General features: G+C 37.9%; 1 protein-coding gene across 4 annotated transcripts in view; it reads left to right on the plus strand.

The window, feature by feature from the left end:
- LOC135210896 (neural-cadherin-like) overlaps positions 1-17,500 on the plus strand; it is a 481,919-nt gene that overhangs the window by 381,310 nt on the left and 83,109 nt on the right. For 2 of the 4 annotated variants that reach the window (XM_064243833.1, XM_064243830.1), the window contains exons 6-14: positions 292-377; positions 10,261-10,402; positions 10,932-10,949; positions 11,230-11,253; positions 11,887-11,981; positions 12,600-12,719; positions 13,647-13,790; positions 16,286-16,480; positions 17,350-17,500. The exon at positions 17,350-17,500 is cut by the window's right edge and continues 46 nt beyond it. In XM_064243833.1, coding sequence (XP_064099903.1) covers positions 292-377; positions 10,261-10,402; positions 10,932-10,949; positions 11,230-11,253; positions 11,887-11,981; positions 12,600-12,719; positions 13,647-13,790; positions 16,286-16,480; positions 17,350-17,500 — 975 coding nt within the window. The remainder of the gene's footprint in view (positions 1-291; positions 378-10,260; positions 10,403-10,931; positions 10,950-11,229; positions 11,254-11,886; positions 11,982-12,599; positions 12,720-13,646; positions 13,791-16,285; positions 16,481-17,349) is intronic. The other 2 variants (XM_064243831.1, XM_064243832.1) reach the window with 2 other exon arrangements.

Here is a 17,500-nt window from a genome sequence, read left to right on the forward strand (position 1 = left end):
GCGACGAAGTTCATTCCTGTTATTTTTGCTGTTGCGACAGTATTTGTATATATCGTGTATTTTCTTTCCTTCCACTGTAGAGACAATTTTTGTGTGTAGTATTCCCAACTCTAGAAGGAACTGAAGGGGTATCGGATGTCATAAATAGGGGGTATACGGCGTCAGGATTTTGTTGAGGCGTTTTGCCAAAGCGTAGGTCGGGGTAGGTGTCTGGCTGATGATGGGGCATAAGGGTCTCTGTCGTACAAATTAGCCTACGTTGATTAAAACTTGGCTGTTTTTTCCTTTCAGGTGCGTATGTCGGCGCGGTGAAAGCTTTTGACGATGATGACGACCTGGAGGCCTACGTCCTTCAAGATGTCAGACCGCCCGGCATGGTATGTCTCTCTCTCTCTCTCCCTCTCTCTCCACCAGGAAATTCTCACTAATACTTTTTTCTGGTTTTTGCAGCATGTTTATTCTACTTAATTAACCGATATACGCTAAGCAGGTGGTAATTTTGTGATATCATGAGTAAAACATCGTTCTAGATTACAGTAAAGTATACTATATCATCCTTAAGTTTATATTGAAAATTTATATACATACATATTTATATATTATATATACATATACAAACTACATTGTACTATATATATAATATATATATATATATATATATATTATAATACAAACATATATATGCATATATATACTGTTTAATAATATATATATATATATATATATATATATATATATATATATATATATATATATATATATATATATATATATATATATATATATATAAACCAGCATTAAACGGTTCCCACTACCACGGAGAGGCTCCAAATATGTATATGTACTACCTGCCGTCCAAGGGTGATTAAGAATGTGAATGTAGTTAGCAACGGAATATTGGAATGTTTTGGAAAAAACTCGAAGTGTCAGCCAGTTGGTCAGCGAATATTTTGGGGGATTGATCAAAAGATGCCGACGAATGTGAAACACATCAAAGCGAGGAGACGAGAGCGCGCTTTCGCAAGTTAACCCACCGAGTGGCTACGTGACTTGAGGGGCGAAGGGTCATCTGATCGTTACGTCACAAAAGAATGCAAATAAGCACCGTGAGAACTCTTGCGTGTTTGATTTTGTAGCGCAAACCGAAATATAATCCAAGAGCGAATCGAAAGCTGGCCATTAGTAGGCCAGCAGAAGTGACAGTTAGTGAGTCGAGTTGTAGGGAAGGTGCACAGAGATCCAGCAAAAGTTTAAAGACTATTTAGTGTTGGAGTGGAGAGACGTTTTTATCGAACATTTTCCACGGGCACTGTTTGAAAACTGTTTTTGGTGGAGGACGTTTGAGTTTCTAATCAGTTTTCTTTTCCCTTGTGTACACAAGTGTTTTTATTTCTATTCCCGTTCTTTTTATGCTCATCCATTTAATTTGATTTCTGAAGTTTATGATTTCTCAAACGCTGATGGCTTCAATGTCGCCACATAATATATCAGTTAGTGGGGAGAATAGAGATAATTAATGTACATTAAGGTGCCTTGGTTGGAGATGGGGTGCGGCATTCGTTTGACATGGTTTCTTTTGCTAGGAGTGAGACTCTTCATATCTTGGGTTTTTCAATTTTCATTTTTTTTATATCATGTTAGTTTTAGGGAAATAAAGACTTTATTTTTGGATATTTTGGAGTTTGGTTTAGTTCAATTTGATGACATTGCAAATGATAGCAAAGATGCTGGTTCAAGGTTTTTCTCAAGGTAGGGGTCAGATATCTGTTTTGAGAGGGCTCACGTTACAAAGTTTTGTTTTGACGGCTTAGCCTTATGGCTATAAAATAAGCCTTATATATACATATATATATATATATATATAATATATATATATATATATATAAAAAGTCTTGATCACACCACCATGATTCATATATACGCATTAAGCTACAAATGTCCTTTAGTATCCAATTCGCTCTACCTCGGAATTAATGTTTTCATATATTAACCGAGGGGATTTTTTTCTTTTTTTTTAGTTGATAATAATTAAGTCGGCTCTCGGGCGCGAACTTATGAACCAAGAAAACAGGACATACAGTGAAGCACCTTTAACCACACAGCTACCACGAGAGGTATAAGTTAACGCCGCCTTTCACTTACAAATCCCTTTCCCGCTCAGGTGTTCGTTGTTTTGGAGTTGGTATCAACCCACCTCGACCTTAATAACTGTGTAGTGCTTTTGTCGCACGTAGCCAATTTATGAGTCTGATCACATCACCGTGATCCATATATACGCATTAAGCTACAAATTTCCTATAATACCTAATTCGCTCTACCTCGGAGTTAATATATTTTCATATGTAACCGAAGATATATATATATATATATATATATATATATATATTATATATATATATTAATATCTATATATATATATATATATATGCATTCTTGAACTCCAATAAGTACGTGGTATCTGGCAATATATTTCTCGGGATAAAGCTGACCCCAATAGGAGTGGTGTAGTAGTATTAGAAGTAGTAGTCAACCATCATTTATATCTGTTGAAAAGTTTCTCGGTGGACGAGTGGGTTCCGTGCTCGCCTACCGATATGGTAGTCCGAGTTCGCTTCCCTGCTCTACCAACGAGAAATCAGAAGAATTTATTTCTTGTGATTAGAAAGTCATTTTTCGATATAATATGGTTCGGAACCCACGATAAGCTCTAGGTCCCGTTGCTAAGTAACCAATTGGTTCTTAGCCACGTAAAATATCTAATCCTTCGGGCCACCCCTGGGAGAGTTATGAATCAGCTCAGTGGTCTGGTTAAATTAAAATATCCATTATAACTGTAAAGATGTCTAAATTTAATCCTGATCTTTGGTGGACAATGACCTTTTAGTCCTCAGTTTTTGGGCTGTGTCTGAAGCAACAGATATCCTTTCCGTCCCATCACTAAATTGAATACGGGGTTGTCCCAGATTTGTGCTCTCCCTGTCCCAAGGAATCTTTCAGAATCAAAACTAATAATCAGCTCATGTTTGATGAATCCATAACGCAAGAGTGCGAACTAAGACTCAGATCGTCTTCTTATAAAAAGGCGTAACTACTTCTAGATATGCATCCAGAACTAGGTTTAAAATTGAAGGGGGAACAGTTTATAATGTTGGCAAGAGAATATTATTCATTATAATGTTACAAAGAGAATATTATTAATAGTTTGAAAATCACACTGAACATAATTAAATTAAATATTTTTGTGTGAGCAATTATAATATATCTCTTGATATCACATTCTTTAAGATGAACTCAGGATTCTTGATTTTGTGTATATACATGATTATAAAACATACGATTTAATTGTTGGTATAATACAGTTCCTCTTATGTCTCCTCCTTCATTCTTTACGTCCAAATATACTAGTTCATTTTAATATTCCAGTCCCGATTAAAGAGAACGAAAATGGAAAGGATTTTGAAAGGAAAAAAGAAGACGTTAATATAGTGGAGGTATTAGATGCCCTCTCATCATTTTGAAATGCACGTTCCATCCCTTCAGGAAAATCCTCCTTTTTGAGACGCGTGTGAAGGTAATTCTCCTCGCCTTGTGTATTCCTCCCACAGTCCTCTCCTTTTTAAATGTAGTGCCACTCAAGGCCAAAGAAAACTGTCAGGTTTTCTGAAAATGCTGTTATCCGGTCGATGTTGCAATAAGGTGTCATTGTTCAGACTGTATAGCCTTTTATTCCCCAGATTTTCCAGGAATGGGAAATGAGGTTTCGCCAAGTGTGCATCGCTCGGTATAAGGCTCCTGCGTGCCAGGCCGCTCTTTGAGAAAGCCTTCTTAGCTTTTGGAGGGTGAAAAGCGCCATTATTATAAATGAGGACGTTGTGTTTTAGTATTGTTTCATCCTGTGGTTGATATCTGCTTTTAGGAAAGACAGTTGTACGTTCACATGCACATTTTATTTGTTTATACACACGACCAAGATTTCCCCCCTGAAGCAAAAACATGGTTTTAATGTGATACAACAGTATTTATCAACAAATGCAAAGGCCTCTTAGGATACGCATGTAATTGTGATTGCTCAATATTTTATTTTATATTAGACTTTCGTAGATTCCCCCCAGCTCCCCTTTCATACTGCAGGAAAGAATAGTGTTTGTTCGTCACGGAGTAAGGATCGCCACAGCTGTTTTTCCTTCGTGATTCATGAAAACTTCATTGCTTCCGAGAACCGTCATCGGTCTTTCTCGATGTCGATCCATGGGCACGTTGACCAGGGACATTGTCGTACTTTGTCGGCAGATTGTTCGACGATACATCGAGAAGGTTCCTGTGATAACCGCCAAACGTCGCATTTTGGATGGGCGGAATATGTCAGTGCTATAATTCCCTACCTTTTCGGGCCTTTCTTTTTGGGCAGGGTTTCTGGCAAAAGCATTACCTCGCATGGCTCGATCGTTTGTTACAGCGAAAGGAGGAACCTTTTATCATTTGTCACACTGATAGACGCCAATGTGGGTTCATATATTTTGCCGGTGTTTGGCCAGCTGCCGATCAATATTCAGGTGTCTTTTGTCATAAATCCCTCCTTCCTTACGGCTGCTGCATATCACCATTTACTCATTTCCTGCCAGGTCTTCTTCCCTTCCGAATGTTTGTCATTTCGAAAAGGCATCTTTTCAGTTGAGAATAAATTACGGAATGCTGTGCTTGCCTCCAGTGGGTAGGCTAGAGGAAAAGGAGACGGGAGGAGTGGAGAGGTCTGTTCTGCATCGCATTATCCTAAATGGTCTTCAAGCATTCCACGAAGCTTTCTATTCGGAGGATGTCTGAGAGTCCTTTACACTAATTTCCTTCATTCGCTTTCCTCCTCTTGCTCTCCAAAAATAGTTCTTCCTCAGAGGGAAAATTCAATAACAATGCATCTTCCCGATTACAATAAAGGATCACTAAACGTCATATCACAGCCATTTTATCCTAGAAAAGGTGGATTAAGAATGCATCAACACTTTTGGGATGAGGTTGCACGCCCTAGGCCCAGCCTTATCGTGTTTGAGATCATCGTGGGCCTTTTGCTCAACAGATTTTTTTTCCTGTTTAACGGAGTGCACCCATCATTTTGACGTCGCCCAGAACTCGAACTGTGAAACTATTGCTTGGTAACCACGTACGCTGCCGGGTAAAGTAAGATGGGCTTACATATAATACACGCACATATATATATATATATAATTATATATATTATATTATAATATATATATATATGTATATCTATTATAATATATATATATATATGTCAGTGTGTTGGGTGTGTGGGTTCTATATATATATATGTGTGTGTGTGTGTATATATATATATATATATACCCGAAATATATAGATATATATATATATATATATATAATAATATATATATCACATCACCTTGACAATCTGCTGTTGACAAACATTAAGGTACAAATATGGCTTTATATCCAATTCTCTCCAGTGTGAGAATGTTACTGAAGGGGAATTGTAATTGACGAACGATCCAGTACCTGGGACTCGAAACCACGACAGTGCGTATCGACGAATTTTCTGTCGACATTGCTACCGATTAGGCTGTCAAGAGAGATATAAGTGATACCGACTCTGCCGTGCATATCCCCGTCGAGTGCAGGTATTTGGGCTTGAAGCGTCGGTATCAACCCATCCGAGCCACGACAGGCGATTGGTGCGTTGGAAACACGTAGTTATTTATCAAATTTTAACACTTCAACTTAACAATTTGTTATTCACAAATATTAGGATACAAATGTTCAATATCCAACTCGCTTTACTTCGAGATTGCCACCGAAGGGGATAATTGATAAATAAACGATTCGGTACCAGGGAGAATAGAACGTATTATAGTACATGTGTGTGTGTGTGCGCGCTTGTCCATGCTCATTTATGGTTATGTATTGTGTTTGTGTAAGTATTGTAGTAAGTTAAATATTTGTTCCTGGTTCATAAGAAAAAAAATTCAATCTTGACTTATGGTGTAAGTGCCTAAACGCTGAATTTAGCAGTGCAAAGCAGACTTAATAATGTTGATGATTTTATTAGTAATTTCTGAACACACCTCCGTTATCCTTAACGCCTTAGGGGAGTAGTGTCGTCAGTGCACCTCACTTGGTGCACTGTAGACATGAACAAAAGTTGTCAGCAGCGTTTCTTGGGTCTCAAACACCCACTTTTTAGCCTTTTACGTTTCTGCTGCCTTTCTTCCGTTTTGCTGCTCAACCTCTCTAACTGTTAGTTCTTAGTGCAATTATGGGTTTTCTTCCAGTTCCCCTTTTAGATCCTTCTACTACATCTGATTTATTATTTTGGTCTCTTCATCTTCCTCTTCAACCCCTCCAACTCCCTCTTTTCCCTGTCTGAAGCGATGATCATCTGGCTTGGCAACATAAATTTCATAAAATCATAATCAATTACCCTTTAAAAAACTTATGCTCATACTACTTCCGCAGCTAAGCAACTTTTGTTTTTCATGAAGAAAGTCAAATTTATTCTTTAGAGAAAGAAAACTATATTACAGCACTTTAGCTTTTTCTAGCCTAAAGACCCATTACATAAATATAATGTTATCATTCATTTTAAATAGACAAACACTTCAGTGCATAATATCAAGCTTTTCATTTTTATGAAGTCTACCAATATCTCTTTTTCATAGTCTTAAGCACGTTGCTCCTATGGTACTTTTACATGTTTTAGCATTTGTGCACCTTAAGAAACATATATCTATCTTGTGAACACAGTTCGTTATGCTATTTCGTTAGAATTTATTAGCGTTTAAGAAGCAATTTTCTGCCCCCGGAATATAAAAACACGCATGCTATAGCCATCTTTGCCCACCAAAGTAATTACATAAATACACAGTACTAAACAAAGAAAGTAATGTGGCTTATTTCGAATAAGATGCCAATTCATACGATGGTTAATGCGGCAATTGAATCTGAATCGGCTCCTCGCATATCGACATTCGACGCTGTTAGATTGCAAAGACCAGGTCGTTAAAGGCCAGGTCGTCAGCCTTAGCGAAAGTCTACATTATTGGGAATTCAGGGAGGCTACCCCAAGACTGTGCTTCGCTTTAGAATACCACACTCAAATCTTTTGATTTTTTATGAAGCGGATTCGTTTTTAGAATTGGATCTTTCCTAGGTAGTGACCCCCAATGGTTTTTTGGAATCGTTATTTAGGACTAATATTTTTTGGGATCTGTATCTTTATTATATTTACAGTCTTTTCTTCATGTTTTTACAGTAATCTCGACGGGGTTGTACTAAACATGCCACAGAGGTGCACGGATACATTCCAGATTAAAACCCCAAGGGTGACCCTTAGAATGTAACGCAAACTAGAACATCATAGAGGTGTTTTTGAGTCTCACACTTGTTGAAGCTCGGTCTAACCTACCGATGCCCGATTGAATTTCTAAATGTTTTCCTGTCCTGTAATGAGATTCTCATTTTGACTCATGGATTCCCATCTCGCGTTCACAAGCCTTAAACTGTAAACAGGATTTTGTATTCACAGACGTTTTACCGCAAACCTCACTACGATGTTTTCTGAACAGTTTATTAATTGAACTGTAACTGGTGACGAAAGAATGTGGTTTTCTCACGCAGATACGTATACACAGAAGTTTAAAACAAATCCTACAATAAGATATCGTACAAGATATTGTGTATACTAAAATGAGAGAGAGAGAGAGAGAGAGAGAGAGAGAGAGAGCGAGCTCGCAGACGACATGCAGGCGAGATGACTTAAAGACTGACCGATATTTAAAATTTGCATATTTCAAGCATAAAGCTTTCTCATCGTAATATTAGAAGATTCCACTGAAGCTAGGTGAGTCATGACAGCGTCGCGAGCCAAAGAAAGAAAAGATTTTGCTAACATCGAGAGTTCGTCATATTGTATGTGCGGGCGTTGCCCCATTAAGTGACTCCAGCGTCATCACACTTAGAAAAAAAAAGAATATTCTTCAAGGTTTGCAGGTATATATATACATGACTATATACACACTAAACAACATATATTTGTTTTCATTCTCTTATATTAACGAGTTCAAAGCTTGGAAACAAAGAGCAGAAGGGCAGTTCAGCAGTGAACACACTCTCTCTCTCTCTCTCTCTCTCTCTCTCTCTCTCTATATATATTATATATATATATATATATATATATATATATATATATATATATATATATATATATATATTTATATATATATATTATATATATATATTATATATATATATATGTTATATATATATATATATATATATATATATATATATATATATATATATATATATATGTGTGTGTGTGTGTGTGTGTGTAGTCCATAGTCCGTGGTCGATTTCGGGTAAATATTTTGGAGATTTATTGAATGTGGAAGATATAAGAGTGGAAAGTAGTCTGTTACTGAAATTTTGAGGATGTTAGTGGGTGGTAGAGATGATTTTATGAATTACTTCATAGACGTAATGGTTAGTACTCGTATACCAAGTTACGTGTATGATAGGATTTTAGTTGGGAAAGTAAGATAGATGACAGGGTAATTATAGTGTCTGTTTAGATAGGAAGAGTGCTTGTGGATCGCATGTTTGTCATGAAGTAGTTGTGTGAGCAGTTTAACTGTAAAGGAAACGGTTTTATGTTGGATACATGGGCGTAGTTAGAGCTTATGACAGAATCGACAGAGGGAACCTGGAGGGTGTTGATTATGTATGATATAGAAGATGGGTTGTTGAGAGGAGAGCAAACGTTTTATGACAGAAGCAAAGCATATGTTGGACTATGTGTAAGGAGGGATGCCTGGTTGGATGAAGAAGAGAGAGTGATGGACGGTGTGATGCGATAAGTCGCGGAAAGGGGCAGCAGATGTGCCAGCAGAGTTGTGGTGAAAAAACCGAGTCATGAGACTAGTGTGGATGAGTGATGCTGGGCGATGATACAGTATTGATTGTAAATAGCGAAACTACAAAAACTAGCGGAAGTTTAATGAGAGAGGGATACTAAGAGTAAATGTAAGAAGAAAGCCACGAGAACAAGAAAGCCAGAAAGATGTAGTATTTGTATTGGCATTGGAAATATGAAAGAAGAGATGAGTGACAGAATAGGTCGGGCAAGGATGGTAGCAAGCAGGGTGTGTCAAGAAATTGGTCAAAGACTTTCAGTGTGTATATGAAAGTGGGACTGTGTGAAGGCTGGGAATGTTTAGCCAACTCAGATGAAATCTTTGCCTCGTATAGGCGGCGTAAGAAAGGATGAAAAGTGACGAAATGTAGAAGTGGTAAGATGTTAGTGTAAGTGAAAACTAGATAAGTTCGTTGTCAAGTGCTTTTGGAAAGATCAGAGGACGATAAGTTAGTGGAAAGAGTGTGTAATCCAGAAGGGTTACGACGACTCGCAAGTGCTGGATGGAGAGAGCAAAAGAGTTATGAGGAAGGAGAAGCAATCTGGAAGAACGAAAGGGCGCGCTACATCAGGTGATGGTGCATTTTGTGCTGCTGATGAGAATAAGTGTGAAAGTGGTATTCCCTGCTGTATTACTTTTTATTTGGGGCCATCATCTCATAGGAGAAACGGCTTAGTAGTGAGAAAATGTGACCAGTTTTTTTTTCCTTTTCCCTGAGGAGCGTCCCATAGTACGGAAACTATTGCTTGATATATATATATATATATATATATATATATATATATATATATATATATATATATATATATATATATTAGCAGTCAGTAAGAGGTTGGACATGCTATATGATCACGGAGACTTAAAAAAAAAAAAACACCACTTTCAAGATCGCAATTGTCTAATTTTGAAGGCAAAAAGACAAAAATAAAATAAAATTATTAAAAGGACCCAGGCAAAAATAAAGTAACGTTAACATTTTGTATTTTTGGCTATTTAAAATATATTTGCGGCCAAGAAATGTTGGTGTTTTCAACGAAAGCCAACCTGAGTATAAGTCATGTTTGCCCCCTCCTCCCACTGCGGATGTTTGATCCAGTATTTAGCCAACTACAACCTCCTACCCTCCACCCTCTCTATCTCTAGAGCTCTCTCCCTCTTTCTATGTATGAACGAATATATATATATATATATATATATATATATATATATATATATATATATATATATATATATTATATGTATGTATGTATACTGCATTTCTATTAAAAGTCACCGACAAAGAAAAGGGAAGAAATGATTTGTGTATTGTTTTCATCCCTCAGTTCACTATTGACAGAGAGACAGGCATCATCCGAATTGGACGGATGTTGACCTCGATCCAGGACAGAACTTACGATTTCCAAGTGGGCGCTGTTGATTTTGCCGGCCATGTCACAATAACACCAGTGACCGTCTATCGTATAGGTAAGCAGATTCTCATCGTCATCCGTCATGAAATCACAAAGGTAAATACGATGAGCGAGTGATACGCTCAGATTGTTGTCCTCACTTGCTTATCCAGCTTGAGACCCTTGTTACCTTGTTGCCTAGTTGGAGGATGATCTCAGGAATTGGCAATAGCAAAGTACTTTAATAAATACACAGACACATATATAAGATATTATATGGGGGTTGTATTGAATAAGATAAGATGCACAAGGAAATATTTAGCTTTTAACATTTTATACATTCATAGACATCATATTGCAATCAGCTTGATTTCTAATTAACGATTTTAAGGTCTAGAAGAGGTCTTTGACTTTGCATATTGGTGTATCCAGTTGCAGTGGATTAGCTTTGATCCGATTAGTTTGAAACCGTTTTAATCTCTCTCTCTCTCTCTCTCTCTCTCTCTCTCTCTCTTCTCCTCTCTCTGCTCTTTCTCTCTACTCTCTCTCTCTTCTCTCTCTCTCTCTCTCTCTCTCTCTCTCTCTCTCTCTCTGTGTCTTTACAGCTAGCCTTCCGTCTTACGGTGAGTAGTCTTTGGTGAGATTTGTCTTAGTTTCACATGAACTTGATCAACCATGCATCTCATAATATCTGTTGAAAGATTTAGCTTGCACAGTATAATTTTTATTATTCAGTATTATTAATGATATTCTTAAGAATTAATAGTTGATTCAGGTGTATTACGGATAATGTGAAACTGTATTAAGATTTTCATGATTGATATTGCTATTATTGATATTACTACAACGAGATTGGTGACGATGAAAGTATGATATCCTTAATATACTTCTGGTTGTTTGCAGCCCGTCTTGTGCAGAAACCCGAAGGTAAGAAAATATTTTTCTCTTAGGATCTTATGCAGTTTAGTCTCTTTATGTCAAGTATTCAGCATATGAATGATGCTTAAGTGAAATACCAATGAATGTTAAGCTTTGGTAGGTAACTATAACACAACAGGGAAGGTTTTAGAGATGGAGAATATTAGAAGGGAGAACTTTGAGTGACTGATAACAATCAAGTGAGAAGATGAATGAGAGGTTTGTTCATATTCATTTTAACCCCGTAGGGGTGTAGTGCCGTCAGTGCACCTCATGACGGCGCATTGTAGGCATTACTTAAGGTTCTTTGCAGCGTCACTTCGGCCCCTAGCAACCCCTTTCATTCCTTTTACTGTTCCTTTGTTCATATTCTCTTTCTTCCAGCTTACTTTCCTCCCTCTCCAAATCATTGATTCATAGTGCAACTGCTTTGAGGTTTTCCTCCTGTTACACCTTTCAAACCTTTTTACTGTTAAGTTTTACGTTTCAGCGCTGAATTATGTCATAGGTCCCTATGCTTGGCCTTTGGCCTGAATTCTATATTCTAATTCCTTTTCATTTTAAAGTGAACTGAGGTTTCCATGATGACAATGACGCGAGATCTAATCCCATGAATGTGGCTGACTTCCTCCTTCATTGCAGAGGAGAATTTCCACAAGCCCATCTTCCTCGAGTGCGATGCTTATGACGGGATTCGCGTCAAGGAGAACATGACGGAGGGGACTCCCGTGCTCATGGTGAGTGATGGGCCTCCATATCTCAGAGAGAGAGAGAGAGAGAGAGAGAGAGAGAGAGAGAGAGAGAGAATGACTATTTGGTGGTGCGCTAATGAATGTAAGTCGAAGATGGAGAAGACGGAAAATGAATGAGAATTCTGTATGAAGCTCAGTATCGAACTGCAATGTATATAAAAAAAAAACACACACACACATCGGGAAGATATTATATTTTTCAGACCTTTCCAGACATCACTTCTCTACAATATGGAATATACTGTATTTTCTGCACTAAAAGGATGTGACGTCTCGAAATTGTGTGTGAACACAGTGAAAATTTATTTTCTTCCTCGAATTTGTGTTTTCGTAAGTACAGTATATTCTGTTGAGAGAGAGAGAGAGAGAGAGAGAGAGAGAGAGAGAGAGAGAGAGAGAGAGAGAGAGAGAGAGAGAGAGAGAGAGAGAGCACATTTTCTGAGTAAGAATGATGGCACAAAACAGCAAAAATTGGACCCACGTGAGGCGTCCCTTGCATTGACAAAATCGAGGGACGTGGTCTCCTCAGTAATGCCTGAGAGACCGCAGAAGTTGTCAGGTTGCTCCTTGAGGGGATTCAAGACGCTTGTATTTTCCTTAAAGGTGTTGGCGACAGACGAAGACCGAGGGAACAGCGGGATCGTATCATATGCCCTCTTGAATGATTTTGGCAGATTCACCATCCAGGCTTCCAATCAACACGGACAAATATCTACAACGAAGGTGGGTGAAAGATTCAGACGTTTTCTTTTGCTTTCTTTTCAGTGAAATGTTTAGCAGATTTTCACCTCGTCTTCTTTTAGAATTTTTGATCAAGTATTGATTATCCAACGAGTAAAGATTTTTCTATTAGTTTTATAAATTTCGTTTTGACAAATGCCTATATTAACATACACATGAACCGTATATCCAGTACCGCAATTGTCCCGTGGAATGTAAGACATAAGAAGCGCTCGCAGGAAAGGTGAAAGGAAAATTCGAAGACACTGAGCTTCCATCTATTTTTCAGGATATGATCCATGTCTTGAAAAATAGACGAAGCTCAGCGTCTTCGAATTTTCCTTTTACCTTTCCTGCGAGCTCTTCTTATATGAGCCGTTGTAACCCCAACAAAGAAAAAGAAAGAAAAATTAAATGAAGGAAATGGATATCCGTTTAACTTTAATTCCAAAATGAAAGCTCCTTAGCCAAGGTATTTGTTACTTGAGGTGATGGTACAGATCATCCCTATAGAGAGAGTTCCTGGGACCTTGCAAACGATAGCTGTCCACGCTATAGTAGATTCACATCAACCGTGCATCTGATGTCTAGGCCAGTCTCTTACGACGCTCCTGATTGGCTGTTGATAAGCCAATCACAGGGCTGGAAACTCAGTCTCTCTCGAGAGTTCACATAGGAAGGATATATGTTCCACCTCTCCTGAGGGATGCTTTTGAATGCCGTATCCCTCAGGAGAGATGAAACATCGATCCTACCCATGTGAAGTTTCCATCCCTGTGATTGGCTTATCAACAGCCAATCAGGAGCGTCGTAAGGGACTGGCCAAGACATCAAATGCACGGTTGATGTGAATCTACTATAGTATTCATATGTTCATTTTTTCATTGATTCAGTTTTCATACAATGACAAGCGCATCTTTCCACTTGCAGCGCCTTGACCGAGACGGCGAGGACAAGGAATTTTACCTGACGGTGGTGGCTAGAGACGGTGGTTCCGGTGCACACCAGGGCTCTTGCTCCTTCAAAGTCATTGTCGAGGACATCAACGACAATCCTCCACTGTTCGATCAGCAGGTATTGCCCAATACGATTTTCCCTTGTCAAGTGTTCTTCTTCCTCATGGTGTAGTATGCATGTGGTGTGTGTGTGCGTGTGTATGTATGTGTGCATGAATAATTATTTATTTATTACTCTTATAAATATATACTTCCTTGACCCCCTATATTTTATTATCGGTAAAATGGGCAGGTACTTGACATTAGACATAATTATAGACGTCTGTTATACACACGCATATATATATATATATATTTATATATATATGATACTTATATATATATATATACATATATTAATATATATCATATATATACACATATATATATACACCTATATATATATATATATATATATATATATATATATATATTATAATATAATTTATGTGGGTGACAGAGAGAGAGAGAGAGAGAGAGAGAGAGAGAGAGAGAGAGAGAGAGAGAGAGAGAGAGAGAGAGAAATATGTGTTCAGAAGGCTGATATGTGATATAAACGTCAACACTCAAGTACAGTCATTGGTTATGTTTATTGACTTCATTTGCAGACAGATCTAAACTTAGTGTGTGTGTAATTCTGATTAAGCTCTGGAATGCATTTCAGCCTGTTCTGTCCCTTACCACTTATTCAGGTTTGAATACCTGTCTTGTGCTTGTCTGGTGAACCTAACAGGTTCAGAGGGAAGGTGACAAAAGGCCATAGTCATGCTCTTTATCCAGTTAAATTTATGATCAAAACTGATTTTTATACTCTCTCTCTCTCTCTCTCTCTCTCTCTCTCTCTCTCTCTCTCTCTCTCTCTCTCTCTCTCTCTCTCTGTGTGTGTGTGTGTGTGTGTGTGTATTCTCTTCTCTTCTGTCATGAATGAAAAATAAAGTACTAAGATCTTTTGTAAGGACAGTTGAGAGAGAGAGAGAGAGAGAGAGAGAGAGAGAGAGAGAGAGAGAGAGAGAGAGAGTAATTGCAGTGGAGAAAGGCACTGAAAATTCTTGCTCCATTCAGCTGCTGTATGATATGCAAGGTCAGGAAAATTCAGTAGATCCGGCTGTTTTACATTCAGAGTAGGATTTTTAGGTGTATGCATTTTATTAAGTCGTCCTTGGGAGATGTGCTGAGAGTCCTATTATATGTTGGATAAGACATGTCATGGAAAATGTAATGCAAATAATTAAACTAGAATATAATATTAGTGACCCAAGATAACATTAACTGTGCTTTTTTGTTTTGTTATTAATCTTTAACTCTCATGTAGGTGATAATTTTGTCTTTCTCTAATCAAATGCATAACAGTCCGTAACAGCGGGATTTACAAATAGTGTTGTTCAATTTAAGCCGAAGGACGTTAAAATGGCCTTTCAATTAAGTTTGCTGGTTGATGGAAGCATCTGTGCTCCTCCTCCTGTAAATAGCTTCATTTCTGGGTGACGTAGAGCAGCGTTGTTCTCATGCTTGTGTGGGCGATTCCGTGCTAAAAGGTATGCGCATGCATTTTCCTTTTAATGACACCCATTTGTAAGTCAGTGTAGCATTTATGTGTTTATATTTTGCCCTAGTTTTTGTACGTGTTTATTGTTTTATCAATACTCATCGTCTCTGGTTCTTTCCTATAAAGACTCCTAGAAATGCATTTTGCCATTATGCTCGTTCCATTTGACTCTTCGCTTCTGATGAATAAGAATCATTTACGCAAAAGCGTTTAAGGACCTCAAATTTGCTATCATAACCCCATTCTTAACGATGTCCGTTATAAATTTGTCCATTATCCAGATCAGTCTCTCGTCCAGAATCTAATCTCTCATTGCCAGTCATCAGACACACCAATGTCAATATTAGCTCAGCTTCTTGTGTAATCCTTATGACAACAACCAAATCGAAAACAGAACTTCCTTTGAGTAGTAGTTATACTAATGATAATTTTATAAGACGGACATTACATCCAGCAAAGCCGAGGCCTCGGGCAGGATAGTAAAAGGCATCAAGGGCGTCAGGGTATTCGACGTATTGTTAATGAGCACTCCGTGGAGGAGCATGAAGCGGCTACTGATGAAGAAGTTTCCTGAATGGGTGTTCATTCACGTTACAGAATTTACATTGAGTTGTGTGTGTGTGTGTGAGAGAGAGAGAGAGAGAGAGAGAGAGAGAGAGAGAGAGAGAGAGGTTGGTCAGTAAATTATATCGTTTATACCTAGATTAGGGATTTGTACTTGGACAAAGGTTTCAACTCCTGCTCTTACGTATATGGGATGGTATATGCAAAACGGCCATTCATCACAGAAAACATATTTTCTGTGTGTATAGAATTTAGTTATGAAATGTATTTTTCATACTTTTCCTAATCTTAGACTGAATATATTGCCTCTCTTCTTGATAGTTGGGTATTTCATAGCAACAAACACGCAAATGAACTTTATAGACGACGAAATGTAGTTTGTAACTCAGTAATCATAAAGAAGCATTGCTTGCAGATGTAACAGCACTAACTCTTGCATTGCGTCTCCTTTTGTCCAAGCGCAGATATACGAAGAGACGATAAGCACAGATCATATTGCTAGCACTCCCGCGCTGCGAGTGTCAGCCTCGGATAGGGACTCTGGCCACAATGCCGAGATCTCCTTCTCCTTGCAAGGCAACCCGGACGACATGAAATACTTTACCATCAACAGCGACACTGGCATTATCACCCTCACCAAATCTCTGGAGGAGAGTATGGTAAGCTTTTCTCCGTCATTAATTTTTGTCTGCGATCATTTTTTTTTAGTCGTAATACTTCTCAAGATGTATTTGTGCCGAATTTTCTTGTTATCAACTTAACCAGATGGTGATTTTTTTTGTGTGTCTACAATCAGTCAAGTTCCGTTTCGGTTTCTTAGTTTACTTTGTAATGACTATACCATTTGATAGAACAAATTTACCGCAAGGTAATAAAAAAAAGATTTACTTTTGTGAGAAGTAACCTTATAGTTTGTACAATCATCAACGCGTCATATCATGCATGTACAATGCAGCATGTATATCCCCTGTTTTTTTTACATTATTTAAAGTTGAAGATACTCATTTCTCTCCTGTATTTTGACATTATTTAAAGTTGAAGATACTTATTTCTCAGTTATAGGTATTTGGTGAAAAGAAGGAAATTTCCTGTTTGGTTCGTATAACTTATTGTGGGAATTCGGTACTTAGTCCCTTAATATTAGGTAAAAACCTACAATAGTGTTAAAGTATTATGTATGGGTGACCCTGTTACAAACTTTACCTTCAGAACCTTGCAGTCTACGAGTACGTATTACTTCTAACTTCAACGGGGTTTTATCACCTGTAATTGCCAGTTTTTGAAATTTTATGGGCTTAGTATTTGGTATTTTTGGAAATCTGCTAAGTACAATCTGTTAGCTGTCTCTCTCTCTCTCACTTCTTATTAACGCTTTGATGATGTTTAATGACAATGGCAGATGATAGTCCCAGATTTAAAAAACACAAGAACTTGCTCCATCAACATTGTACAAAATTGCTTTGGCAAAGTTCCTATTTCTTCAAGACCAGTAACTTAATTAGCATCTCTTCTTCTGTGTTCTTTTCAGGCAAACAGACGCTTGTTTGAGATGCGAGCTCGCGCTTCTGACAGAGGCACTCCAGTGTTATGGTCTTCGGCCGACGTGCGCATCCAGGTCGTGTCATCGGATGACCTTCCCCCAACGATTGTCAGCCAGCAACCCCTCTATCCTGAGGTCT

This window comes from Macrobrachium nipponense, chromosome 4, assembly GCF_015104395.2.
Source record: "Macrobrachium nipponense isolate FS-2020 chromosome 4, ASM1510439v2, whole genome shotgun sequence".
NCBI classification, from domain to species: domain Eukaryota; kingdom Metazoa; phylum Arthropoda; class Malacostraca; order Decapoda; family Palaemonidae; genus Macrobrachium; species Macrobrachium nipponense.